The sequence below is a fragment of the Podarcis tiliguerta genome, assembly GCF_965153285.1.
Source record: "Podarcis tiliguerta genome assembly, chromosome: 13".
Taxonomy (NCBI): Eukaryota; Metazoa; Chordata; class Lepidosauria; order Squamata; family Lacertidae; genus Podarcis; species Podarcis tiliguerta.
Window position 1 is genome coordinate 1,587,175 of NC_139546.1, and position 23,571 is coordinate 1,610,745.

At 44.6% G+C, this 23,571-nt stretch overlaps 1 protein-coding gene across 2 annotated transcripts in view; it reads right to left on the minus strand.

Annotated features, from left to right (window-relative positions):
* TNS3 (tensin 3) overlaps positions 1-11,014 on the minus strand; it is a 78,040-nt gene extending 67,026 nt beyond the window's left edge. Inside the window, exon 1 of one of the 2 annotated variants that reach the window (XM_083407472.1) lies at positions 10,944-11,014. In XM_083407472.1, coding sequence (XP_083263598.1) covers positions 10,944-10,999 — 56 coding nt within the window. In that variant the 5' untranslated portion in view covers positions 11,000-11,014. Of the gene's footprint in view, positions 1-6,696; positions 6,741-10,943 lie in introns of those variants that run through there. The other variant, XM_083407473.1, reaches the window with a different exon arrangement.
* Positions 11,015-23,571: the final 12,557 nt, after the last annotated feature.

Genomic DNA, 23,571 nt, shown 5'->3' on the forward strand with positions numbered 1-23,571 from the left:
AAACAACTAAACAACAACAACATATTATGTGAGAAGAACTAGAAGCAATAGAAATTGATAAAACAATGGTACAAATTCTACATTAAAAACAAAAGTATTAAGAATATTGGGGTAAGGGATCCAAACTATTAGCTGCTGGTTGCAAAAAATGAGAAACAAAGCTGTAATTACAGGTATAAAAATGAAAACAGAAGAAAGGTTTTATAACACAAAATCAGAATTTAATAAGTTTTTCTTCTCTGTACTCCTCCCCACTCCCCCTCTAGAATAAATTACTAGATACCAAAGCAATACCTATACTAAAGGAAGAGGACAGTAAATGTATGGAAAATAGGTATCAGAGGAGAAGATAAAAGAAGTAATTTAAAACTTGAAGGTGGGGAAATCATGTGGCCCTAAATAATAATAATAATAATAATAATAATAATAATAATAATAATAATAATAATAATTTTATTATTTATAACCCGTCGTGATGGTTTTGAAACACCCTTTTACAAAACATTTAAGGAACACACACTTCCACAAATGGCCAGGCTATGCAGTGTGTTGGGGGGGGGGGGGGCTGTAAGCCCGAGCCTCCTTCCAATTCCTGCATCCCACACAGATTCAATTCCAGGAATAGCCAGACGAGCTTCCTGATGAGGTAACGGCCTAAGCCTGGGTTGTTAAGGGAACGAAGGAAGTGGCTCTGTGCCAGAGGACAAATGAGTGGGGCCCCTTCCCTCCCGTGTCTGGTAGTTTGAAAGACAAAAAACTTGAGTGGGGTGTGCAAGCTAGAAGCTGCAGGCTGGGCAGCTGGGAGACAGAGCGATGCCTGATTTCTGTTGGAATCCAAGGCTGTGGCTCTGGGAGAAGCAATACCATCCTGAGGCATTAATGCTGTGAACTCCTCCATCGTAGGCTCAGGTTGTATATATGTGCAAATAACCTCATTGCAGAGGAAGCATGAACCCTGGGTAAGTGCCTGCTGCAGCCCCTCACCGCTCAGAGACTGGGGTGGAATGCAACACAACACTGTTTTAGCCCATAACCCACTTCCCGCAACTTCAAAGCATTCAAGAATCGTGGTTCTTCCCAAGGATCCCACCAACCAATCTCTTTGTTAAATCTAGATTATAAAATATTTACAGCCATTCTGGTCATTAGATTAAAAATGTTTACTTGCAGTTATATACACCAAAACCAACCTGGGTTTGTTCTTGGGGGAATAACTGATCCAATAAGGAAATTGGATCAGTAATTCCCACTTCATTTCAACAGAGACAGTTCCTTACATGTCTCTTGTCCGCTTCCAAAGACTCATGGGGCTCTTGTAAGAAGAGCCAAGAACTGCCTGCCGCCTGGGAGCTTCTTAGAGCAGATCTGGATGTTACTGGGGGAGGTGACAAACACTGGGATCTCAACCTCGGTCTCTCCCTGCCTCCACCACTCTGCCTCACATTTCCTTTCCTTGCAGCCCAACTTCCATTATGTGTCTGCACTCAGCATTACAGGCCTGTATTAACTCAACAAGGAGCTCTCTATTTGCAGACAAATGTATCAGATACCAGAAGTTATTCTGCAACACTAAGTCATGGAAAACCAGCTCAGTGCTGCCCCTCTGCTCGTACATGTCCACCCAGCTGCAGCAGAGGTCATTGTCTAGTTTGATAGATGTCCCTAAAACGTCCCAAATGTCCGCTAACAGTTCAACCTCCAGTCCATGGGAATGCAGAACTGGCCAGGTATGTAGGATCTCCTTAGACCTTGAGCCCTGGGCAGATGCATGAGGTTTTGAGTTAGCTCCCTTAAGATTAGGGGCCTCAATAGTAGCTACCACATCAGCATGGGAGCATGGAAGTGGTGTCCAATCATCTTGCTGGCAGCTGCTCTCTATGTTGGAAAAAAGAGTTGTCCATCTCCCGGGGATGTTGTTCTTTCAAGGCATCAAAGTCTGGCAGCCATAACACTGGCAAGGGCATGTGGGTGGACAGCCCTGCAACACTCCCACCAAACAAGCCCATCCACCCCCATTAGCTCAGGGGCAGAGGTGGACAGCGCCAGGGGGTGAAATGAATCTTTCCAGGTACTAGCACAGGTGGCCTTACACATGACTCCAGTAGTCCACGCTGGCCTTGGGGCGTCTTTTCCTACGATCAGTGTAATTCTGTCCTGCGGGAGCTGGTACTGTCCACTGTCAGCAAAGACCTCACCACCAAGGTCCAGATTAATACACCAATTAAACACCTCGTCAGCTGTGGCAAAACCAGATTCAAAATTAGCAGGAGAACCCAGATAGCAATCTAGCAGTGGTTGGTTTATAGAAGGGGTCAGCAACCTTTTTCAGCCGTGGGCCAGTCCATCGTCCCTCAGACCATGTGGGGGGCTGGACAATATTTTGAAGGGGGAAAAATGAAAGAATTCCTATGCCCCACAAATAACCCAGAGATGCATTTTAAATAAAAGGACACATTCTACTCATGCAAAAACACGCTGATTCCCGGAGTGTCTATCGGCCGGATTGAGAAGGCGATTGGGCTGCATCCGACCCACAGGCCTTAGAGTGCCTACCCCTGGTTTATAGCAACAGGACTCTCTAGGCTTGCAAGGTCATTCCCAAATGGTATTTCCTTTCCTTTCCCAAAAAAGTCCAGTGTAGACTTCTACTGTGGGGAATGTCCTGGGGCTTTTGGAGGAGGGAGGGGGCCCCTACGGGCTTGACCATGGGTAAGTGCCATCATGGAGGTAGAAAATCCAGGGGCTGGATGCCAACCGCGGGGTGGAGAGGGGGGTACCGGAGTTCAACGACACCCCCTGATGTTCTGGCTAGCTAGAATTGTTCAATGCAACAGAGGCACAACTGCCCCTTTGGTGAGCCCTATGGATGAAGCGAGTGATTACAACTTCCCATCTAAAATCCTTCCTGCTTTTGTCTTTCACCAAACTTAAGCAGCAACAAGCCAACCTTGTCTCGCAGGTGCTGATTCATTTCTGCTTGTGCATGGCAGCTCCAGGGCAGTAATTTAAAGACATCAGCGAGAAAGATAAAAACACAATTAAAAAGTAAACTCCGTAAGTTACGGCTCTTGGCATTCCACCATGGAATGCAGGGGAGTCAGAGTGCAGCAAGCCCAGATTAAAAAAAGAAACTAACTAAAATTTTAAAGCATAACATCTTCTCAGCTGTGAGACCGGCTGCCATTCCTGGAGCTATCTGAAAGATTATTATGGGAAAGGAAAACCTCTTACAGCAGCAGAGATGCAAGTCCATTTAGAAAATAATCAGTTTTCATGGCTGTTAGGATATCAGTTGAGATCATTTCTTACATTTACAAAAATTTAAAATGAGGCTACAAGGAAACGAACAGAATATGAAATGATAGTAATAAGAGATAGTATAATGACTAAGAGATTAATTTCATTCATATATGTAAAACACAACACCCTTATTGAGAACCCATTTTGCCCCCAACAAAATCTAAAAAGCTGGTGGGAATTATATTGGGATACAAACTTTGAAGAGGATAAATGAAACAATTTTTGGACAAAAGCACCATATAAATATCTGTCAGCTATTACTAGGGAACGTTCACTATCAATTGTGCCTGGGTCAGGGGTCTGCAACCTGCGGCTCCGGAGCCGCATGTGGCTCTTTTACACCTTTGCCGCGGCTCCGGGGCGGATACTAGCGAGGGGAGGAGGCGCATTGTGCGCCCTGAAACTCCCCACTGTGGCGGGCGCTGTACTGGCTGTGACGTCGCATGGGGGCGGTGCGTGCGTTAGTCATGCACTGTCCCGACGTCACCTTCCCGCCCGCCCGCTACATTGTAAGGGGCATGTACGCTGGTCACTGTTTTGAAGGGGAGTGAAGAACACACACACACAAAAAGATAACTTGTTGATTTAATGTTTATTTCTATGAGGAGGAGTAATTCTGAGGGGTCAAACAAAGAAATAATAAAAAAGTGACAAAAAAGTTATTTTTATAATAACGAGTTTTGCGGCTCCCAGTTTTTTTTTCTTCGGAAACGGGCCCAAGTGGCTCTTTGTGTCTTAAAGGTTGCAGACCCCTGGCCTGGGTGGTATTTAGCACCGAGGTGCCTATCTTATGTAAAGCCCAATAGCTCTCTGTTATGTTGGAAAGGATGTCTAATGATAGGTACATACCAAATGTGTGTCCACAAATACAACTATTTTGGAAAGAGATATCTCGGATTACAGCTCAGACAATCCCAATAACCCCAGCATAATTTATATACTTCGGATATGAACTAATTAAGAAGTAAGGAATCAATAACACATTTATTAACAGCAGCTAAAACGATAATATCCAGAACCTGGAAAACCTTGCAATTAATGAATATTGAACGCTAGTATAATGTCATCTGGCAAACAGCCATAATGAAAAAGCTGTCACAAAAATTGAAGGTAGCAAGGGGAGAGAAAAAGCAAGATAATTTTTACACTGTATGGTATGATTTTATTAAATATACTAATGAAACAACACAGAGATGAGTAATATGTACAGAGTATATGTCACAGGCTGGTTGGATGCAGAGGAGTGTTGGGAGACCCCATCTGGGGAACCGCTAAGGGAACCCCCTGGGGAAGAAGGCTCCGGGGGTTGGTGGTGGGACGACAATGAGAGGTCAGAGGGAGAAGAGAGAGCAGATTGGGAGGAGGAGGTGTCGGAAGCTGAAAAGGAAACAGGGCTTAGTGAGCAGGCAGAGTCTGGGCCAGAGAGCAGTTCAGACCAAGAGGCAGAAGTTGAAGCAGGAGAAGAGGGAGGCCAAGAAGCAGAGATGAGTCCGGCTGGTGAAGAGGCACAGGCATCTCTCCCTCCTGCTGCGGCAAGCTCCCCTCCCCACCAGGTCTCCCAGAACCAGGGGAGGCATGAAGAGGGCCAAGGAGAAGTTACCTTCCTGCAGGTGCAGTCTCAGATTGCTGGGGGGGGGGCTGGAGAGGAGGGGACTTTCAGTCTCAGCAACTGCTTCATGTGTGCAAGACCTTCCAGAGATGAGTTGTGATGCTCATTAGGCCAGACACTCCTGTGCAGATCCTATTTTTGCTAATAAAAACTCCAGCTTGCCCACTGTGATTTCTTGCTGGCTCAATCCTGTCAGAATATTGCAATATGAGTTACTAACAGATGCGAAGGAAAGAGGTGGCTTCGCCCTGCCAGATTTGAAACTATATTATGAAGCATCTTGCTTATGCTGGTTAAAGGAGTGGATTAAATTAGAAAATGGAGAATTGTTGGATCTGGAAAGGTTTTATATAGATTTGGTTGGCATGCCTATATATGGTATGAAAAGAAGAAAATTCATAAAGGGTTTGAAAACCACATTTTCCGAAGGTCCTTAATAAATGTATGGGACAGGTATAAAAATTTGTTGGAATTAAACTCCCCCACTGGATTTCACCTTTAGAAGTGATGAGCGTAAAAAAGATCAATATGAGGGGGAGGTGGATAACATGGAGAATTGATAGTGAAAGAAGGGGGGAAATGGAAAAAGAATTTGTCTATGATTGGTTGCATTACTATCAGGTCTGTGAAATGTTTAAAAAAGATTGTAAAATGTATGGATATGGAGAAAAAGAATCAAAATTTCAACTAGAGATATTGAATAATGAGTATAAAAATTTGTCTAAAATGTATAAAATGTTGCTGGAGTGGTATACAAAAGATGAAGAGGTTAAATCGGTAATGATACATTGGGCCAGAGATTTTGGTTATAATATACAATATGATGAATGGTCAAAATTATGGAATGAAAGACTAAAATTTATGGCATGTACTGCGTTAAAGGAAAATGTGATGAAAATGGTATATAGATGGTATATAACGCCAGTAAAACTAGCTAAAATGTACAAAACATGTAATAAATGTTGGAAATGTAAAGAAAAAGAAGGGACATTCTATCATATGTGGTGGGAGTGTAAAAAGGTGAGAGGCTTCTGGGAAATGATATATAATGAATTGAAAAAGATGTTGAAATATACATTTATTAAGAAACCGGAGGCCTTCTTATTGGGATTGGTAGGAAATGAGATAAGTAAGAAAGGCTGTAAACTTTTTCAATGCGCAGTTACAGCAGCGATTGATTGTATAAAAATGTTTTTTTTTCTTTTTTGGAAAATGAATAAAAATATTATAGATATATATATATAAAACAGAATATTGCAATATGGCATAGATAAGCAGGCACTACTCATTAACTGTTCTCAAAGCCACAAACATGACAATCATGAGTCTGACCAAAGTGCGGGTGGCAGTGGAAGACAGGAGGGCCTGGCGTGCTCTGGTCCAGGGGGTCACGAAGAGTTGGACACGACTAAACGACTAAACAACAACAACAACAACAACTCATTAACTGACTTGTTTTGCTTTGTGTTTTCCAAGTTGATGGAAGAACTTGTTTTATTGGTTTACTGTAATCACCTCATTATTATAAAATAATATGTTTAGTATTTTACCCACCTAATGACCCATTTTTTGTTAGTCACTCATGTTTTATTATTTGTGTGTACAATTTTATAACAAGAAAATAAAAAGTATTTTAAAAGGGGGGGAGAGAAAGGCAAACAAACAAATAACCCACAACATTCACTTTGAAACAGTTCAGTGATGGGTTGTTATCGCACATGAGCGCCATTAAGAACTTTAGATTAGCCAGGAGCAGATAAGGGATTGAAGTGCTGCTTACTATTTACTATATTCCAGATGTATAAACTGGCTGCATGGCCTGGTACACCTTCAGAAAAAGCCGACAAACTGAGAAAAAAGGGCTTTTTAAAAATGGGTGTTCCCATAGCATCATGGATTGCACTGTTCTGTTAGAACGCACACCCAGGCAAGAGCTTGGTTTAGGCCACTTGTGCCTGCTTAGCTGCATGTGATTAGAAGTTGGCAAGACCACTCAGGGATGTCTTTTGCTTTCGTCTTCTGTTGATGCAACAGCAATTATCCCACAGTTCTCGGGCACTGATATCGTTTCAGTTTTATTTAGCTTGTGGCAGGAGTCCTGAGGTGGGCAAGCAGAAGCTGGCCTGGTCTTCCATCTTCAGGAAGTGCTCTCACTTTAGAGAGATTCTGCCTTCTGGCCACCAGTTGCGGAACAGATGCCCCAAACGACCCAGAATTCCTCCAAGCAGTGAGGATTTCTCTACTCCCATCCAATAGGATACAATAGAGTGTCTGCTATAGATCACCAAGCCAGACTGAAGACCTGGAGGATGCCTTCGTATAGCTTGTTTGTGTTCTGGACTGCTGGCCGCGCTGGCTGGGGCTAAGGGGAGTTGGGGTTCAGCAACATCTGGGAGGCCACAGGTGAGCTTTCCTTACATTAGGGGAAGAGGAAGTGGTGCCCAAGGCCAAAGCAATACAGATGGTGTGGCAGCTGATGAGGGGTGGAGCAGGTCGGGCAAGCAAGTAAATGAATTTATTACATTTATTTACCACCTGTTCCTCTAAGGATTATGGCCCCCACTGGTGAGAGAAAGGTATGGCCCCCACATTTTGCAGTGTCCTGTGCTAAAATTTGGCACATCCCCCCGGCTCCCCCACTCCATTTGACAGCCTTGTTGTGGCGCCCTCTGAAACACAGCACCCGGTACGGGCTGCACCGGTTGCACAATCCTAAACCTGCCTCTGCAGAGTTTGTATCAGGACCCATGCTCACACAGCTCGGAGCAAGGACAACTGCAAGCAGAATAAACTCACCCTCCCCAGCATCAAAATTCAGAATTCTGTGTAGGATAACATAATGCAGGAAGAGAGATGCTGTGTTCATTTTTACAGATCCAGAGAGAAGGCCACTTAAGAATTGTGCATGCCTGAAAGGGGAAACGGTCATAGTAGATAAATTAGAGCAAACACAACACATGAAGAAGCTCTTCCTAGAGTTGGCCGTGCTTTTTAAGGCACAGTCTGCTTACACTCCCCTGCAACAGTAGGCAGCGCAGTCCTTCAAACTGCTTTGGAATTACTAAGGTGACAGCAGGTACTATTATGATTTGTTAGCATTTGCATCCCATCCTTCCTCCCCATTATTCAGCTTTTCCGGGTCATGACTAAACTGCTTCTGGTGCACGAAACACAGTGACGAGTGGCAGAGCACACGGAAATGCCGCTCTTCTAAATTATTTTGAGCAAATGGGGAAAATTCCATTAGTGGCCTAGACACAATTCATTGCATCCAGATTCATTAGGTGTACTTAAATGTAAAGGTAAAGGGACCTCTTGACCATTAGGTCCAGTCGTGGCCGACTCTGCTCTGGGGTTGCGGTGCTCATCTCACTTTACTGGCCGAGGGAGCCGGCGTACAGCTTCCAGGTCATGTGGCCAGCAGGACTAAGCTGCTTCTGGCGAACCAGAGCAGCGCACGGAAACGCCGTTTACCTTCCTGCTGGAGTGGTACCTATTGATCTACTTGACTTTGATGTGCTTTCGAACTGCTAGGTTGGCAGCAGCAGGGACTGAGCAATGGGAGCTCATCCCATCGCGGGGATTCGAACTGCTGACCTTCTGATCGGCAAGTCCTAGGCTCTGTGGTTTAACCCACAGCGCCACCTGCGTCCCTAGGTGCACTAAGTAATCACTTAAATCCAGTTCCCACCAGCGACAGGCTGCTTTCTTCTCTGAGTACAGTATATAACTTTATTCTAACAAGACTCAAGCCTCAGGCCTCAGACAAGCTCTGCACAGGCCTGCTTACACCGATGGCAATTAAATTAAGTCATTACTAACTTGTCTCATAGATATTAGTAATGACTTAATATGCAAATGGCAAAAAGGGGAAGGATGCTCCAGTACAATCCCAATTCCCGACACCGTTGGAAGAGCTGTACAGCACAAGGCATTGCAGGTATGCCAATGGACAGGAAGCTGCATCTGCCATAAAACTGAATTTCTCCCCAAGCCTTTCAGAAATGACTATATTGCAAGTGGGGGGTGGGGTGTCGTACACTGAAGACACCATTTGACGCCTTCCCCCCTGACCATCCTCCACGGCTGCAATTACTGCCATGAAGCACCTTCTGCAAATGCTGCTCTGTGGGCCTCTGCTTTTCATGGATGCTTGTTTGCAGAAGAGAAAGGCTGTGAGAAAATCAGAACAGTTTATATTGCACATCCTCTCAAAGGGGCCAATGGAAACATCTTGTTCCTTTCGATCCCACGGCACTGCTCATCTGTGCCTTTCAAAGCAATGTTTGCAAGCACACCCAACCGCCCTAATAATGCTGCATTTATTTGCTGACCTGGAGCAGAATGGGAAAGGATCTCTCAAGGCTAAATATTTATTAAAGCCTCAGAGGGGATGTGTTGTTCTTTTTCCACTTCAGCAGCAGCTGTGTAGGTCTCCAGAGAAAAGGGCAGCAGCTCACTGGGAAAGCTTTTATGCAGTGAGAGACAAACAGATGTACTGCCTGGCCTGGCTCTCTACCAGACATTGTCCTCTCAATGGCTAGCAAGACCCTCCCTCTCCAAACAAGTTCTACAATACTCATCTGCGTTCTGGTGAAGGGAATGGATGGGTAACTAGGGTTACCAACCCGAGCTGCCAGGCTGATTGCTTCTATTCTTTTTAGCCAATTGTTGTGCCCTAATTCCTCTTCCCATTCTGGTATTACAAGGCCCACTAATTCAATCCTAAATTGAATGAATATTCCAGTCATATAACGTCAAGGCATGTTTGCATTGTAACCACTTCTATGAATGTTATCTGTGTTTCTTACATGCAAACTGGGGTTCTCATGCTACATTTATTGTTTGGTATGATAAACAGGATCTGGCAATCAAGATCTGTTACTACGAAGGCAATTTCAGCCACCTGTAAATCTGACTTTAGTATAGTGAACAACTCTGCAGAACTAAAATGGCTGAAGAGCAGTGCTTAGCTGAGATTCCTGGATTGCAGGGGGTTGAACTAGATGACCCTTGGGGTCCCTTCCTGCTCTGTGAGTCTGATTAGCGTGGCAGCACCTGCACTTTGGAACTACCCATTGAGATCAAGCAGGCACCTTCATTGTGCTGTTTTCCCACCCTGTGGCAGAACTGGACCGGGGGTGGGGAGGTTCTTCCTAAGCCCAAAGTTGCCATGTTGGGAAAACAAAATGCAGAAGCCTGTCTGTATTCAAGTTGTGTGTGTGGCAAGTGTGTGTGTGTGTGTGTGTGTGTGTGTGCATATGCATATGCATATGCACACTTTGCACACAGGGCCCTTGGAGGGCAGCCTAACCCTCAGTGTGGACTTGGGCCAAAACATGGTTAACCACACCATTTATAATGCAGATTCCCCCTCATATGAGCCCAGCAAAAGATACACACCCTCAAGTAGGGAAGGATAGCATAGCTGTCAACTTACAGATTTGAAAATAAGGGACCAGCAGCCTCGAAAATAACGGATCAGCAGCCAAAATAAGGGATTTTCCGAGCACAGGTATGTTCAACTTCTGAGCCCCTCCAAGCCAAAGGCAGAAAGCCCAGCCAGCAGCCAAATGAAGCCTCAAGCTTCGTGGTTCCCACAGCGCAGCAACCCGGCAAAGGGGATGCAGCAAGGAAAACCACCGTCACCTCTCCGCTGGGAAGCGTAGAGCAAAGGCGAGTCCCCAGGCAACGCGGCTGATTTGATTGGCACAAGGCATGCAAGCTCCACCCCCCAGTCGTTCTTAGACTCCTTATTGGGTGAGCAACGCAGCCAAGCAACACAGTTGGCTGGCAGGGAGGGAGGGAGAAACCCAGGAAATTGAAGGGACAACATCAATAAGGGACAGCAGTGGGACACAGTGCTGGGATAAGGAACTTTCCCAACAAATAAGGGACGGTTGACAGCTATGAAAGATGGTGAAATGGATGGTGAAAGACGGGGCAAATGCAGGAAACCGCCCTCCGACTGGTGAAGGGAGGGAAGTGTGGTACTTGCCTAAACAGAAGTATATGAGAAGATAAATTAAAATACCTTTTCTGGGATGGTTGCATTAAAGCAGAACCTTTATCATCAAAGAATTTCTTCATAGCAAATCTATCTAGGGCTTGATCTGCACTGTTGAGAGAAGGGGAGGAAAAAATTATATTGTTTTCGGGAGTAGCTTTGCTGCTCTCAAATCAGGATATTGCATAGGTTCATACCAACTGAATCATGTTCTGGGTTAATTGGCAAACGCACTCGATTCTAGATCTGATAGGGCCATTATTGTTTTAACATGGACGTTTTTACAGTAGTTGCCTTGGGAATCTTTTTTCATTTTGAAGACTGGCCAAAAACGTATTAAAATGTGGGTGCTTCCTTCCCTGCTCCATCAGGACAAGACAAGCCCCGACCCTCAGGCACATTTTTAAAAATGAGTCATAGAATCAATTAGCACATTTCAACCCTAGGAGGGTAACTAACTACATACTTAAGGAGTGGGGGGGGGGGGGGAATTGCTATGCAACATTCTCCTCATTTCCAACCAAGGCTAGTTGCATTGCTAACTGAAGCTCCACTGAGTGCCAGGAAGGACTTTCTTCCCCTGGTGAAATGCTCCATCCACCTGACATTTGCTCTGAAACCAAGGACAGAAAACAAGTCTAACCCTGGAGACTTCCTGCCTTTTCTTGTGCTTTTAGTAGGATCCTGTCTTCCCCACTTCGTATTTTAATCTAGCCTTACCTCACCGTGTGCCCTCCAGACGAATGAGTCTGGACCCTGCAGTCTTCATCAGAGGCCCTTGCCCATGCGCCACACAAGAACAGACCTTTCCAGTGGTGGCCCACCAGGTGTGGAATGCTCTCCACAGAGAAACATGCACTAATGTGATCTATTCTTTTTGGTGTTTGGTTTTTATTCATTTGTACTTATTATGTTATTGAATGAGCATTTTAGGTCTTTTGTATTATATTTGTATTGTTTTAAATTTTCTGACTTTAACTGTTTTTATCCATTGTATTTTATCTTGTAAGTCACTTCAAAACTTTTAAGTTAAAAAGTGACCAACAAATGTAATAAATAATAATAATAAAATCATGATTTGGATTGCAAGTCCCACATTCCCTGACCACTAACCACATTTGCTGGGGCAGATGGAAATGGTACTCTAAAACATCTGGAAGGGGTGAGGTGGGGGCTTTAGACGTAGGCAATTATATTATATATTGTTTGTATGTGTTGTTTTTACCTTCTGTTCTCTACTTGTTTGTTTGTATTATTCGTTTATTGATTGTTAAAATAAAAAAATATTATAAAAAAAAATAGACGTAGGCAAGAGGAAGACCTGCTCCCTCTTACCTGGCAGACACACCTGCAAAGGGCATGTATGCAGATATCACTACTCCTATTCTTCCTTTTCCACCCTATAAACAGAAAAATCGGCATTTCATTTTATTTTATTTAACTCTTATCCCAAGGCAGTTTACAAAATCCTGAGATTCAGTTGCATTCCACCAACTTTTCATACTTTTTCAGTATTTTATGGTATTTTAAAATCATAACAATATTATAACAAAGCAATAAATTGTAGCAAAGAAGCCCAAATGCAACTTGAAGTAACTCTGTGTCGATATTTCTTCCCTTCAGAGAATAGATTTGGTAGTTATTCAAGACAAGTCTAGGCATCTTTGCAATGCCTGGAATGATACGTTATAAAGTATATATATTCTGGAAAACAAGTGTATTCAAAAATGATTACTAGAATCTTCTTCTGACACCTATGATTTATACCAATGACTGCATTTTAAGACCCTTTTCACAATGTTTCAAAATCTTATTAAAATGTATGACAAGCAATTAGTACAAATTACTGATAGATAATTACTTAGTCAACATATCTATGGTGGGAAGTTCAGATTGATGAACAAATGGCACATTGATATATTGAGTTTTTAAAGTAGGGGTCGGCAAACTTATCGAGCCCAGGCTCTTGCTGGGCCGGAGCGTGTGCAATTTCTGCACACGTGCTATTTCCACACACACTTGGAGGAGGCACGGAAGAGGCATCCGTGACTTCCTGCAGCCAATAGGAAGCCGCTCCAGCATAGTGGAAGTGAGTCCCCGTGGGACGAACCATTGCCGTGCCGTTTAGCTCTACATGGGGACTGACCGAGCTGGTGGCAGGAACCGGGGGCCAGTTAAACAACCCCCCAGGCCTTAGCTGGCCCGGGGGCCGTTGTTTGCTGACCCCTGGTTTAAAGTGATACTGCTACAAAACCAGCTGATTTTTTGAAAAACGGAAACTTGTTTTAGCAAGAATTTCTGTTTGAAGATGCTGCTGGAGAACATTCCTGATTGGTGGCTCCTCCAACGGGAAGGGAAGGAGGAGTCATCTCTAGGGAAGGAGGAGTCATCCCTTTCTGCAGACCAACCTGCAGAGCCGACAACTCCCGGACGCCTCAACAATCATGTAACTGGAACCACAACAAAGACAAGAGTCCCACAATTACAACTCTACAGAGAAGGAAAAAAGGGGAAGAACAAGAAGACAAAGGGTAATGTAATAAACAAAAATGTGCCCTGATTCCCTTATGGGGGAAACAAGAGCCCTTATAGAGTCCTTTGTAGGTTCTCCATCGGTCGGAGAAAATAGCAGAGGCCAACCAGAGAATATTGAGAAGCAAAGCGGCTTGTAAGCCTGATCTTTATTGAACTGTTGCAACAGGGTGCTCCCCTCACATGCAGGAAAGGAGGAGGACCCCGGACAAAGGTGTGCCCGCCCTTATAGAGACATTTTAAATTGCCTGCCCTGGAGTCCAAGACCACCCCCAGAAACATCATACCTACAACAGAAATCTGAGAGCGTTGTTTATCTCCTGTCCGGCAGGTTACCTGTTAATGGTTACTTGATTGGATACCCTGGGGAACCTGGCCAGTCTTTCGTAAAGACAAATACTTAGTTCCTGAGCCAGGTCACAGGCTCACCCTATTCATACAAAGACATACCCTTAAGACAGGATTTGTGAACAAAAAGACAATGGGGAGTCTCCCCCACCTCCTCCCTCCTTGCAGAGAAAACATTTGGTCAGTTTGGGAGTCAAAATGGTTTCAGGGCGTTCTTCCTGTGCTGCTCCAGACATGTGGTCCACACATCTATGTATGCGCTTGGTTGGTACATTTATGAACATTTATTATATATATATAAGACCTTAAATTTTTTATTTCAGTAACAAAAAGAACTTCCCCTATAAGAAAAAGTGGAAACCTCCAATTAAGGAGCAGCTGCCTAAGAAAGGCTTTGACAGTATGTGAGGTGGCAGAAGAAGCCACCAGCCCCACAGCAGAGGAAGGAGAGCTGGGCAGAATGTCCTCCTGCGTCATCTTCAAACAGAAATCCACAGCAAGGTCAGTTTCTGAGTTTGCCAGATGCTGCTGGAGGACGTTCCGATGGCGACTGGGCAGGCGTCCTCTACGCTTCTCCCTGGCATCTCACAGCCTTTGTAGGGAATCTTTCCTAAGCGGACACGGAACAATGGATCCAAACTACAAGAAAGAAGATTCCACCTAAACATTAGGAAGAACTTCCTGACAGTAAGAGCTGTTTGACAGTGGAATTTGCTCCCAAGGAGTGTGGTGGAGTCTCCTTCTTTGGAGGTCTTTAAGCAGAGGCTTGACAACCATATGTCAGGAGTGCTCTGATGGTGTTTCCTGCTTGGCAGGGGGTTGGACTCGATGGCCCTTGTGGTCTCTTCCAACTCTAGGATTCTATGATTCCCACTGAATACAGTCTCCAAGATTAGGAAGAGTCGATTATATAGTGTCCATGGAAGGTGAGAAGGCAGTTCACAGAGGTGTCCTACAAATTTCCAGCAGAGGAAGAGTACATTTAAAAACAACCAAGGCTGCCTCCCTCCCTCAGGCAATGAGGAATAGGCCATTCCAACTTTCTTCCCTACAGAGGGACACAGATGCTCTCACATTCAGAGGCCTGTCCAAAGACAACAGCACAGCCTTGTGGACACTCAGGAGATGCCATCTGCATCCAGTGAGGAGGAAAGATATTAAGTTTAGAACCACTTATAGGGAGCGAAAGAAGGCAAAAAAGCTTAAGAAAGCAGAGGGTTTCAGAGGACCTTGACTGTTCTTTCTGAAAAGAGGCCTCATCCCTATCAAGAACCTCCTCCAGCATCATCATCAATTGCAGAGCTCCTAATCTGCTTGAGGAATAAGCAGGATTTCCACTTAAAGGACCTTAGTCAGCCCAGATTAAAGACACAGATGAGATGCAGAGCAGCTTCCAGGCTCTCTCCCCCCCCGCCCCCGTGCTCCCAAACAAGCAGGCTGTTAGCAGGCTCACAACCCTGCAGGGATCCTGTGGACATGCTAAGTGCATAAGGCAATTTCTCTGGGTGCAGTTGCCCCCTTTTAGGAGTCATGGGGCCTCTTCTCCTTTTCCCACAGGTACAGCTCACTTACGGTACTTGGCAATGGATCGCCACCACATGCTGAGAGTCACTCTTCAGCCAGACATTCTACAGCTTTGCAAATGGTGCACAACTTCTTAAGGGGTGGAGTGTGAAGGTCAGGCCAGCCCCCACCCAGACCCTGGAAAAAGGAGGGCTCCTTGCTTCTGATTTACCTGCTTGATAGAGTCTATTTCAGAATATAAAGTGTTCAGGTCTTCCTGCCTTCTCTTTCTTTCTACCTTTAGAAAGCTCCTCAGTGTGGAGGAACGACACAGAACTTAAGATGCTTTGGTTCTCTGCGAACTCTGTGCAAGTTTACAGTCCGCGCCGGCCCTGATGTTAGGCAGGTTTAGATATACAATGGTACCTCGGGTTACATACACTTCAGGTCACAGACGCTTCAGGTTACAGACTCCGCTAACCCAGAAATAGTACCTTGGGTTAAGAACTTTGCTTCAGGATGAGAACAGAAATCATGCTCCAGTGGTGCGGCAGCAGCAGGAGGCCCCATTAGCTAAAGTGGTGCTTCAGGTTAAGAACTGTTTCAGGTTAAGTACGGACCTCCGGAAGCAATTAAGTACTTAAGCCGAGGTACCACTGTAAATGGATGGTACTGGTGAGACAACAAAATGTGCATTTGAGGTGATGATCTATGATAGCCCATTCCCCTCTGCTAGCCTTCACTTGAGGCTGCAGTCATATATGAACCAGCCCATACATGATATGTTTGTGCTCAGGGAGGGCTGCGTGGAGACAGGAGAGGTCCGCTCCTGTTACAGAGCATGGGCAGGGGTAAAGATGAGGCAGAACAGGGCTTTGCTGAGCCTTATTGCCGTTTCCTCCGCAGTTGGCAGCTGTGAACACGTGAGAATGGACTGAAGCGTGTTTTATCGTAAACCACCTTTCAGATCAAAGGATATTATTTACGTTTAAAACAAAACAAAAATGTCATGGAACTCTATGGCATTATCAATTGTGCAAATATAACAATAGGAATAATAACACCTTGTTACAAATAAGAATCAGCACATCATCACATTTTTTGAAAAAGGGACAAAGTTGTAAAGAACCATTATAATCTAAACATGCATCTATTAATTAGGTAACACAAAATACTAATCCGTCTTCTTGAGCAGATAACAACACATGGGATTCTGCCTTCCAATTAGCATGTCTCACATTTTAAGAATCCTAACCCTCAGACACCACAATCTTTGCAATGGCACCCTCTTAACCATTTATCTATGCCAGTGGAGGTTACCCTGTGGCCATCCAGGAGCTGCTTCCGTGGCCCACATCCAGAGGCCATGCGAAATGGGGCACCCCGGGAGAAAGGCAGAGCCCGGGCACCTTCAAAGAAAGCGGGGCCACTGGGTGGGTCAGGCCCTCCAGATGTTACTGAATCACAACTCCCATCATCCCTGACCATCGGCTGTGCTGGCCAGGCCAGACTAGAGTGGAAGTGCAACGAGGCCCAGCCACCCCCAGCCACGGCCTTATTCAGCCAGGCATCTACAGCTGGGATTCAGGAGTCTTCCTGCATTGCTGTTCTGATCCAGGCTGCCATCAATGCATTTTGCAAGAGAACATTTCCTGAGAGTGTTACCTTTTAAACGAGCATAAAGGTAAAGGTACCCCTGCCCTTATACGAGCATAAAGGAACATAAATGAACAGTTCAACCCATAACAAAGTTCAAAGCGCATTTAAGAAAAAGTGAAGGCTTAGAGAGCTTTAATGTTTGAGCCAAGATCAACTGAACAAAGTTCACCTGTCTTCCCACTCTCATTGTTCACCCAACAGCTGTTCAGGGGAGATTTGTCTGGGAGTCAGGTGCAGGTGCAGCCCAGTATGTACAGCTGCTTCAAGACATGGCTGACGCTAGAGGAGTCACTGCCACATTTTGGCCAGATGGCTCAGTTTGCACATCTGCATCTCAGCTTAACCCTCACACTGCCCATTGGCTCTCTGAAAGACTGTGGTTGAAGGCCTCCTGAACTGAAAACCTTCCAAGAGAGAGATGGCCTTGGGGAAGCAGGAAGAACTGAATACCTCATAGGCTCAGATTCCAGAATTAATTTAAGCCAGCTTTCAGGAGAAATAGATGACACAGCAGAATCATAGAATCATAGAGTTGGAAGAGACCACAAGGGCCATCGAATCCAACCCCCTGCCAAGCAGGAAACACCATCAGAGCACTCCTGACATATGGTTGTCAAGCCTCTGCTTGACAATGAACCTATAAAATGAAATGAACCAGAATGAACCTATAAAATGAAAGCCAGGGGAAATCTTCTTGTGCCTATACATAATGCATGTATCAACCCCACATGCTCTCCCACTGCAGGTAACGGATGGCTTCAATGAGCATCTTAATGAAGACTCCAAAGCAGGACAACATATTTAAAGATGGAAATTTTGATACATGCTGAACACCACCTTGATCCACTCAGACCACATCTTCAACATCTCACTCAATTTTGTCAATCTTAATTCTTCCCATTTTAAAACCATTTCTTATTGCCTTGGTATACTTTTAATCCCTAGGTGTGAGAGATAGAGGGCTGCTGAGAGCTCCATGAGGTTTTTGTTTGACCTCTGTTCTGATTTTGCTCTTACATTACTTTACTTACTGATCGATTTATCACATTTTATTATAAAATATTGTAATTTTTGCTTGATTATGTCCTTTACCACCTTGGCAGCCTTTGGGTCAAGGAGAAGTATATAAATAAACTGTAATCAGGTTACCTGTGACTCCTAGAAGCTGTCATCATGCAACAGTGGCCACAATCCCAGGAAACGGCTTTGACTGCCAGCTAAACCAGGGGAGGGTAGCCAATGGGTCTGAAACCCTTGGGGAGTTAGGGACGTCCCTGCATGCGAAGACGGGCTCTGGTGGATTGAGTAGATGAGACCAATAGTGGGTGAGTCCAGCGGTCGAGAAAGCGGTTTCTGCCCCTGCCATAGAGGGCAGTGAGGGGCAGATGGGGCTCGACCGCCTGGGAAAGGAGCCCATCTAGGAGAAAGAAAAATCCGGTCCTAAACCTCCACTGCCTTGCGGGGTATCTTCAGGAGAAGAAAAGGCTCAGAAGGAAACCCTTCACAAATCCAGGGTGGAGACTCCAAGGCAGTTGGATGGTGCCTTGTCCGCCTCCTTCAAGCAACTCCTGCAGCCAAGCTGGTGCCAAACGTCTGGCTCTGCTTTCTTTTGGACCACAACAGCGTGGCTGAGAGCGGGTCTTGTGTTTGGGCTGCCCAGGACCTCTGTACACAGGCTTGCACCCCAGGGAGGTCACTCTGATGCTGCTAATGCAGGGGTTGGACTTCATCCCTGGAGGCGCACTCCACTGTTGCTTGAGATGGACGCCAACAATAGCTTCACAGTTTGGACATAACTGCTAACTATGGTTGATAAGCCCCCTGACAAGAGAGAAATGGAGAGTTGGGGGGTAACAGAGGACAAATCCTTATGTACTTATCCTTCGTTGCTGTGGAGCAGGGGTGGTAAACATCATGTGTGGCCCTGACCTGGTCCCAAGCATGGAGAATCCAAAGGTCAAACAAAGACTTTGAGGAGCAGGCAGGGTCTCTGATACTAGATGCTGAACTAGAAATTGCAAAAACCTGGAAGCCGACGGTCAACTTAATTTTTGAGCAACAGTTCCATAGACATTTGCATATCGTGCTTGTAGAAAAACATGTTCAATGCACAGTTGTCAGAAAGAAAGGCAACATTTTGACTTTTTAGCTACCTGAAGCCCACTCATAGAACATGTTAAGGGGCATAGACAATGTCCTTATCTTTTGTCTGACTTCCTGAGGTTGTGGAGTACCGGCTGAAGTAGCTTTTGTCCCCAGCCATTTGCACAAAAAGGCAAACTCTCGGTTGGCATGCCCCACATCTTCCAAGTAAGGGGGACCCACCTTGTTACCACCCCCCAGAGCGGTGCAATCCAGAAAGATACTATGCATGGGAACTGAAATATAATTGTTGTGCCTTTAACTTTTCTGGTTATGTCTGCTTCTGTGCACGTAAGTACACAAGAGGTGTGGGACTGAGTTTGACCTTAGCTTGTCTAACAAGCAACTGGAGCAAACAAGAAAACCTCAGATATCTTCAGACAGAGTACAAAGAACCAAATGACTCCCTGCTAACGATGGAAAATAGCCTGTAATTATATTGCAGAGGTTATCTTGTGATTTATTTATGTTTTGTGCTACATTCGGAGGCAGCCTTTTGTAACTGTTCATTCATCTGGAAAAACTTATTAGGAAATATTTGTTTCTGTGTAGCTAAATATGTCCTCTTTGAGCGAAACGGGCGGGGGGGGGGGGGAAGAGCTCTGCGTGTTTAATTGACAGGGAGTTTGATGATCTCACTGTTGAGAGAGTATTTATTCCCAGGGATTGGAGTTGAAACAAAAGCCAAAATATTTATTGGTGAACTTTAAACAATGGATATTGGAAAACTCTCACAAGATTACTAAATACCGTGTTATGTACTGTGGTTAGTCTCAACTATGGGTTCCAGCCTGCTTGTTGTGACAATATGCAGTTTAAGATTAACCACCAAACTGCACTCAAAACTAAGCTCCAAATTGTATCCTGGCAGCAGCAATCATGGTCAAGATCATAGAATCATAGAATCATAGAGTTGGAAGAGACCACAAGGGCCATCGAGTCCAACCCCCTGCCAAGCAGGAAACACCATCAGAGCACTCCTGACATATGGTTGTCAAGCCTCTGCATAAAGACCTCCAAAGAAGGAGACTCCACCACACTCCTTGGCAGCAAATTCCACTGTCAAACAGCTCTTACTGTCAGGAAGTTCTTCCTAATGTTTAGGTGGAATCTTCTTTCTTGTAGTTTGGATCCATTGCTCCGTGTCCGCTTCTCTGGAGCAGCAGAAAACAACCTTTCTCCCTCCTCTATGTGACATCCTTTTATATATTTGAACATGGCTATCATATCACCCCTTAACCTCCTCTTCTCCAGGCTAAACATGCCCAGCTCCCTTAGCCGTTCCTCATAAGGCATCGTTTCCAGGCCTTTGACCATTTTGGTTGCCCTCCTCTGGACACGTTCCAGTTTGTCAGTGTCCTTCTTGAACTGTGGTGCCCAGAACTGGACACAGTACTCCAGGTGAGGTCTGACCAGAGCAGAATACAGTGGCACTATTACTTCCCTTGATCTAGATGCTATACTCCTATTGATGCAGCCCAGAATTGCATTGGCTTTTTTAGCTGCCGCGTCACACTGTTGGCTCATGTCAACAGCGATAAGATAACCAATATATTTTCTTATATCAGTGTTACACCCCCAAAAAGGTACAATTAGTAAGCAGTTACTAATGCAGTTAAATACATTTGCTCAACGCAAGCAGATAATGTCACACTATAGTACTGTAGTTGTTCTTCTTCCAGCATAACGTGCCACTAAGCCCAAGAAAGGAAGAGCAGTGGAAGGCTGCATTTCACATGTGGTACAACGCTGCCCACCTCTGTTATATCACCGGGTGTTTGATTAAGAATACCAAATATTGCATTATTTTCTGTGTCTTTCCTCCAACCCTCGCACTACAAGCATTTGTTTCTGCCCCTTTTGAAAAGCAAGCGCTCTGTGTCAAGAAGAGAGCCAAACAGCCTCAGAACTGCAGCTGAACACCAGAAAAAACACCTGTTTTAAAGAAGTGAATGGTCCCCTTCATAAAGCGGGAAATCTTATTTGCTTAATACTGTTACGCGCTGCCCCTCTGAGCAGTGTGAGGTTCCAGGGGCGCCAGTCGTGTTTACCCAGGTTCTGAGTTTCCCTTTGGACAACGAGGCGAAGCGGAGATTGAGGTGTCTTTCCACATATACACAACCTGAGCCTGGGATGGAGGGGCTTCCAGCCTCAGACTCCAAGAGGGTCCCGCTTCTCCCCATGTCAGGGTGGCCAGGACTTTTCCTCCAGCCCACATCACCCCCAGCTGCTCTCCTTCCAACTCTCCACACTCTGTCTTTTGAACTGAGCTGAAAGTGGGTCGCCTCTCATTTGCCCTCTGGCAGAGAGCCACTCCCTTTGTTCCAGTCGAGGACCCATCAGTAGGCTTGCTTGCATTTTAACATACTAAATCCAGTGTCTGGCACCCAGGAATTGGACGGGGATCCCAGGCACCCCACAAATCCATGACAATATCGCTTTAAGAGCAAAATCACAAGGGACATACAGTGGTACCTCGGGTTACATATGCTTCAGGTTACAGACTCTGCTAACCCAGAAATATTACCTCGGGTTAAGAACTTTGTTTCAGGATGAGAACAGAAATTGTGCTCTGGCTGCGCAGCAGCAACAGGAGGCCCCATTAGCTAAAGTGGTGCTTCAGGTTAAGAACGGACCTCCGGAACGAATTAAGTACTTAACCCAAGGTACCACTGTAGTTCCAAATGTGTATTAGATTCCATTTAAGGCTGACCAGACCAGAGGAGCACAATGTCTGGGCTGTGACATGTTCTTCTGATGAGGCACTCATTTTGCCCCATTTCCTCGAGTGCAGGATTTGGCACATTCTATTTTGAATGCTGATTATACACTGACATCAGAAATTGTTATTTAGACCCATGTTTCAGGAAAATGAAATTCTGGGCTGCTAAAAAGAAACTGGGTTTTCATCATTATGTGGCACAAAGGGTAGCTTCCTTTGCAGAAAAGGCTGCCATGCCAAGGGAAAAGGACGCGGGCATAATGGCTGCAAACTGCCCTGAAGTTTTGCAAGCAAGAGAAATGAACCTTGATATAAGCTTATGATGTTTTGTATTAAATAAATAATGTGTGTTGTTTTAAGAGTATGCTTTATGCTTTATCATGAATTTTGAATAGTGAGCGAGTAGTGATTTTTTAATGTAAGTTTATGTAAATTTTGTTACCTGGTTGAAATGCTGTTATCACACTCTGTGCTATGGTCTAAGGTGGTGGTTCCAAACTTCTTTTTGGGGGGGACACCCCCTTGGTTCCATAAATGCATCCCCAGTGCCCTACCCTAGAAAGACCACTTTTATTCAGAATACCAGTTTTTACGTTTTTACAGTAGTTGCCTTGGGAATCTTTTTTCATTTTGAAGACTGGCCAAAAACGTATTAAAATGTGGGTGCTTCCTTCCCTGCTCCATCAGGACAAGACAAGCCCCGACCCTCAGGCACATTTTTAAAAATGAGTCATAGAATCAATTAGCACATTTCAACCCTAGGAGGGTAACTAACTACATACTTAAGGAGTGGGGGGGGGGGGGGAATTGCTATGCAACATTCTCCTCATTTCCAACCAAGGCTAGTTGCATTGCTAACTGAAGCTCCACTGAGTGCCAGGAAGGACTTTCTTCCCCTGGTGAAATGCTCCATCCACCTGACATTTGCTCTGAAACCAAGGACAGAAAACAAGTCTAACCCTGGAGACTTCCTGCCTTTTCTTGTGCTTTTAGTAGGATCCTGTCTTCCCCACTTCGTATTTTAATCTAGCCTTACCTCACCGTGTGCCCTCCAGACGAATGAGTCTGGACCCTGCAGTCTTCATCAGAGGCCCTTGCCCATGCGCCACACAAGAACAGACCTTTCCAGTGGTGGCCCACCAGGTGTGGAATGCTCTCCACAGAGAAACATGCACTAATGTGATCTATTCTTTTTGGTGTTTGGTTTTTATTCATTTGTACTTATTATGTTATTGAATGAGCATTTTAGGTCTTTTGTATTATATTTGTATTGTTTTAAATTTTCTGACTTTAACTGTTTTTATCCATTGTATTTTATCTTGTAAGTCACTTCAAAACTTTTAAGTTAAAAAGTGACCAACAAATGTAATAAATAATAATAATAAAATCATGATTTGGATTGCAAGTCCCACATTCCCTGACCACTAACCACATTTGCTGGGGCAGATGGAAATGGTACTCTAAAACATCTGGAAGGGGTGAGGTGGGGGCTTTAGACGTAGGCAATTATATTATATATTGTTTGTATGTGTTGTTTTTACCTTCTGTTCTCTACTTGTTTGTTTGTATTATTCGTTTATTGATTGTTAAAATAAAAAAATATTATAAAAAAAAATAGACGTAGGCAAGAGGAAGACCTGCTCCCTCTTACCTGGCAGACACACCTGCAAAGGGCATGTATGCAGATATCACTACTCCTATTCTTCCTTTTCCACCCTATAAACAGAAAAATCGGCATTTCATTTTATT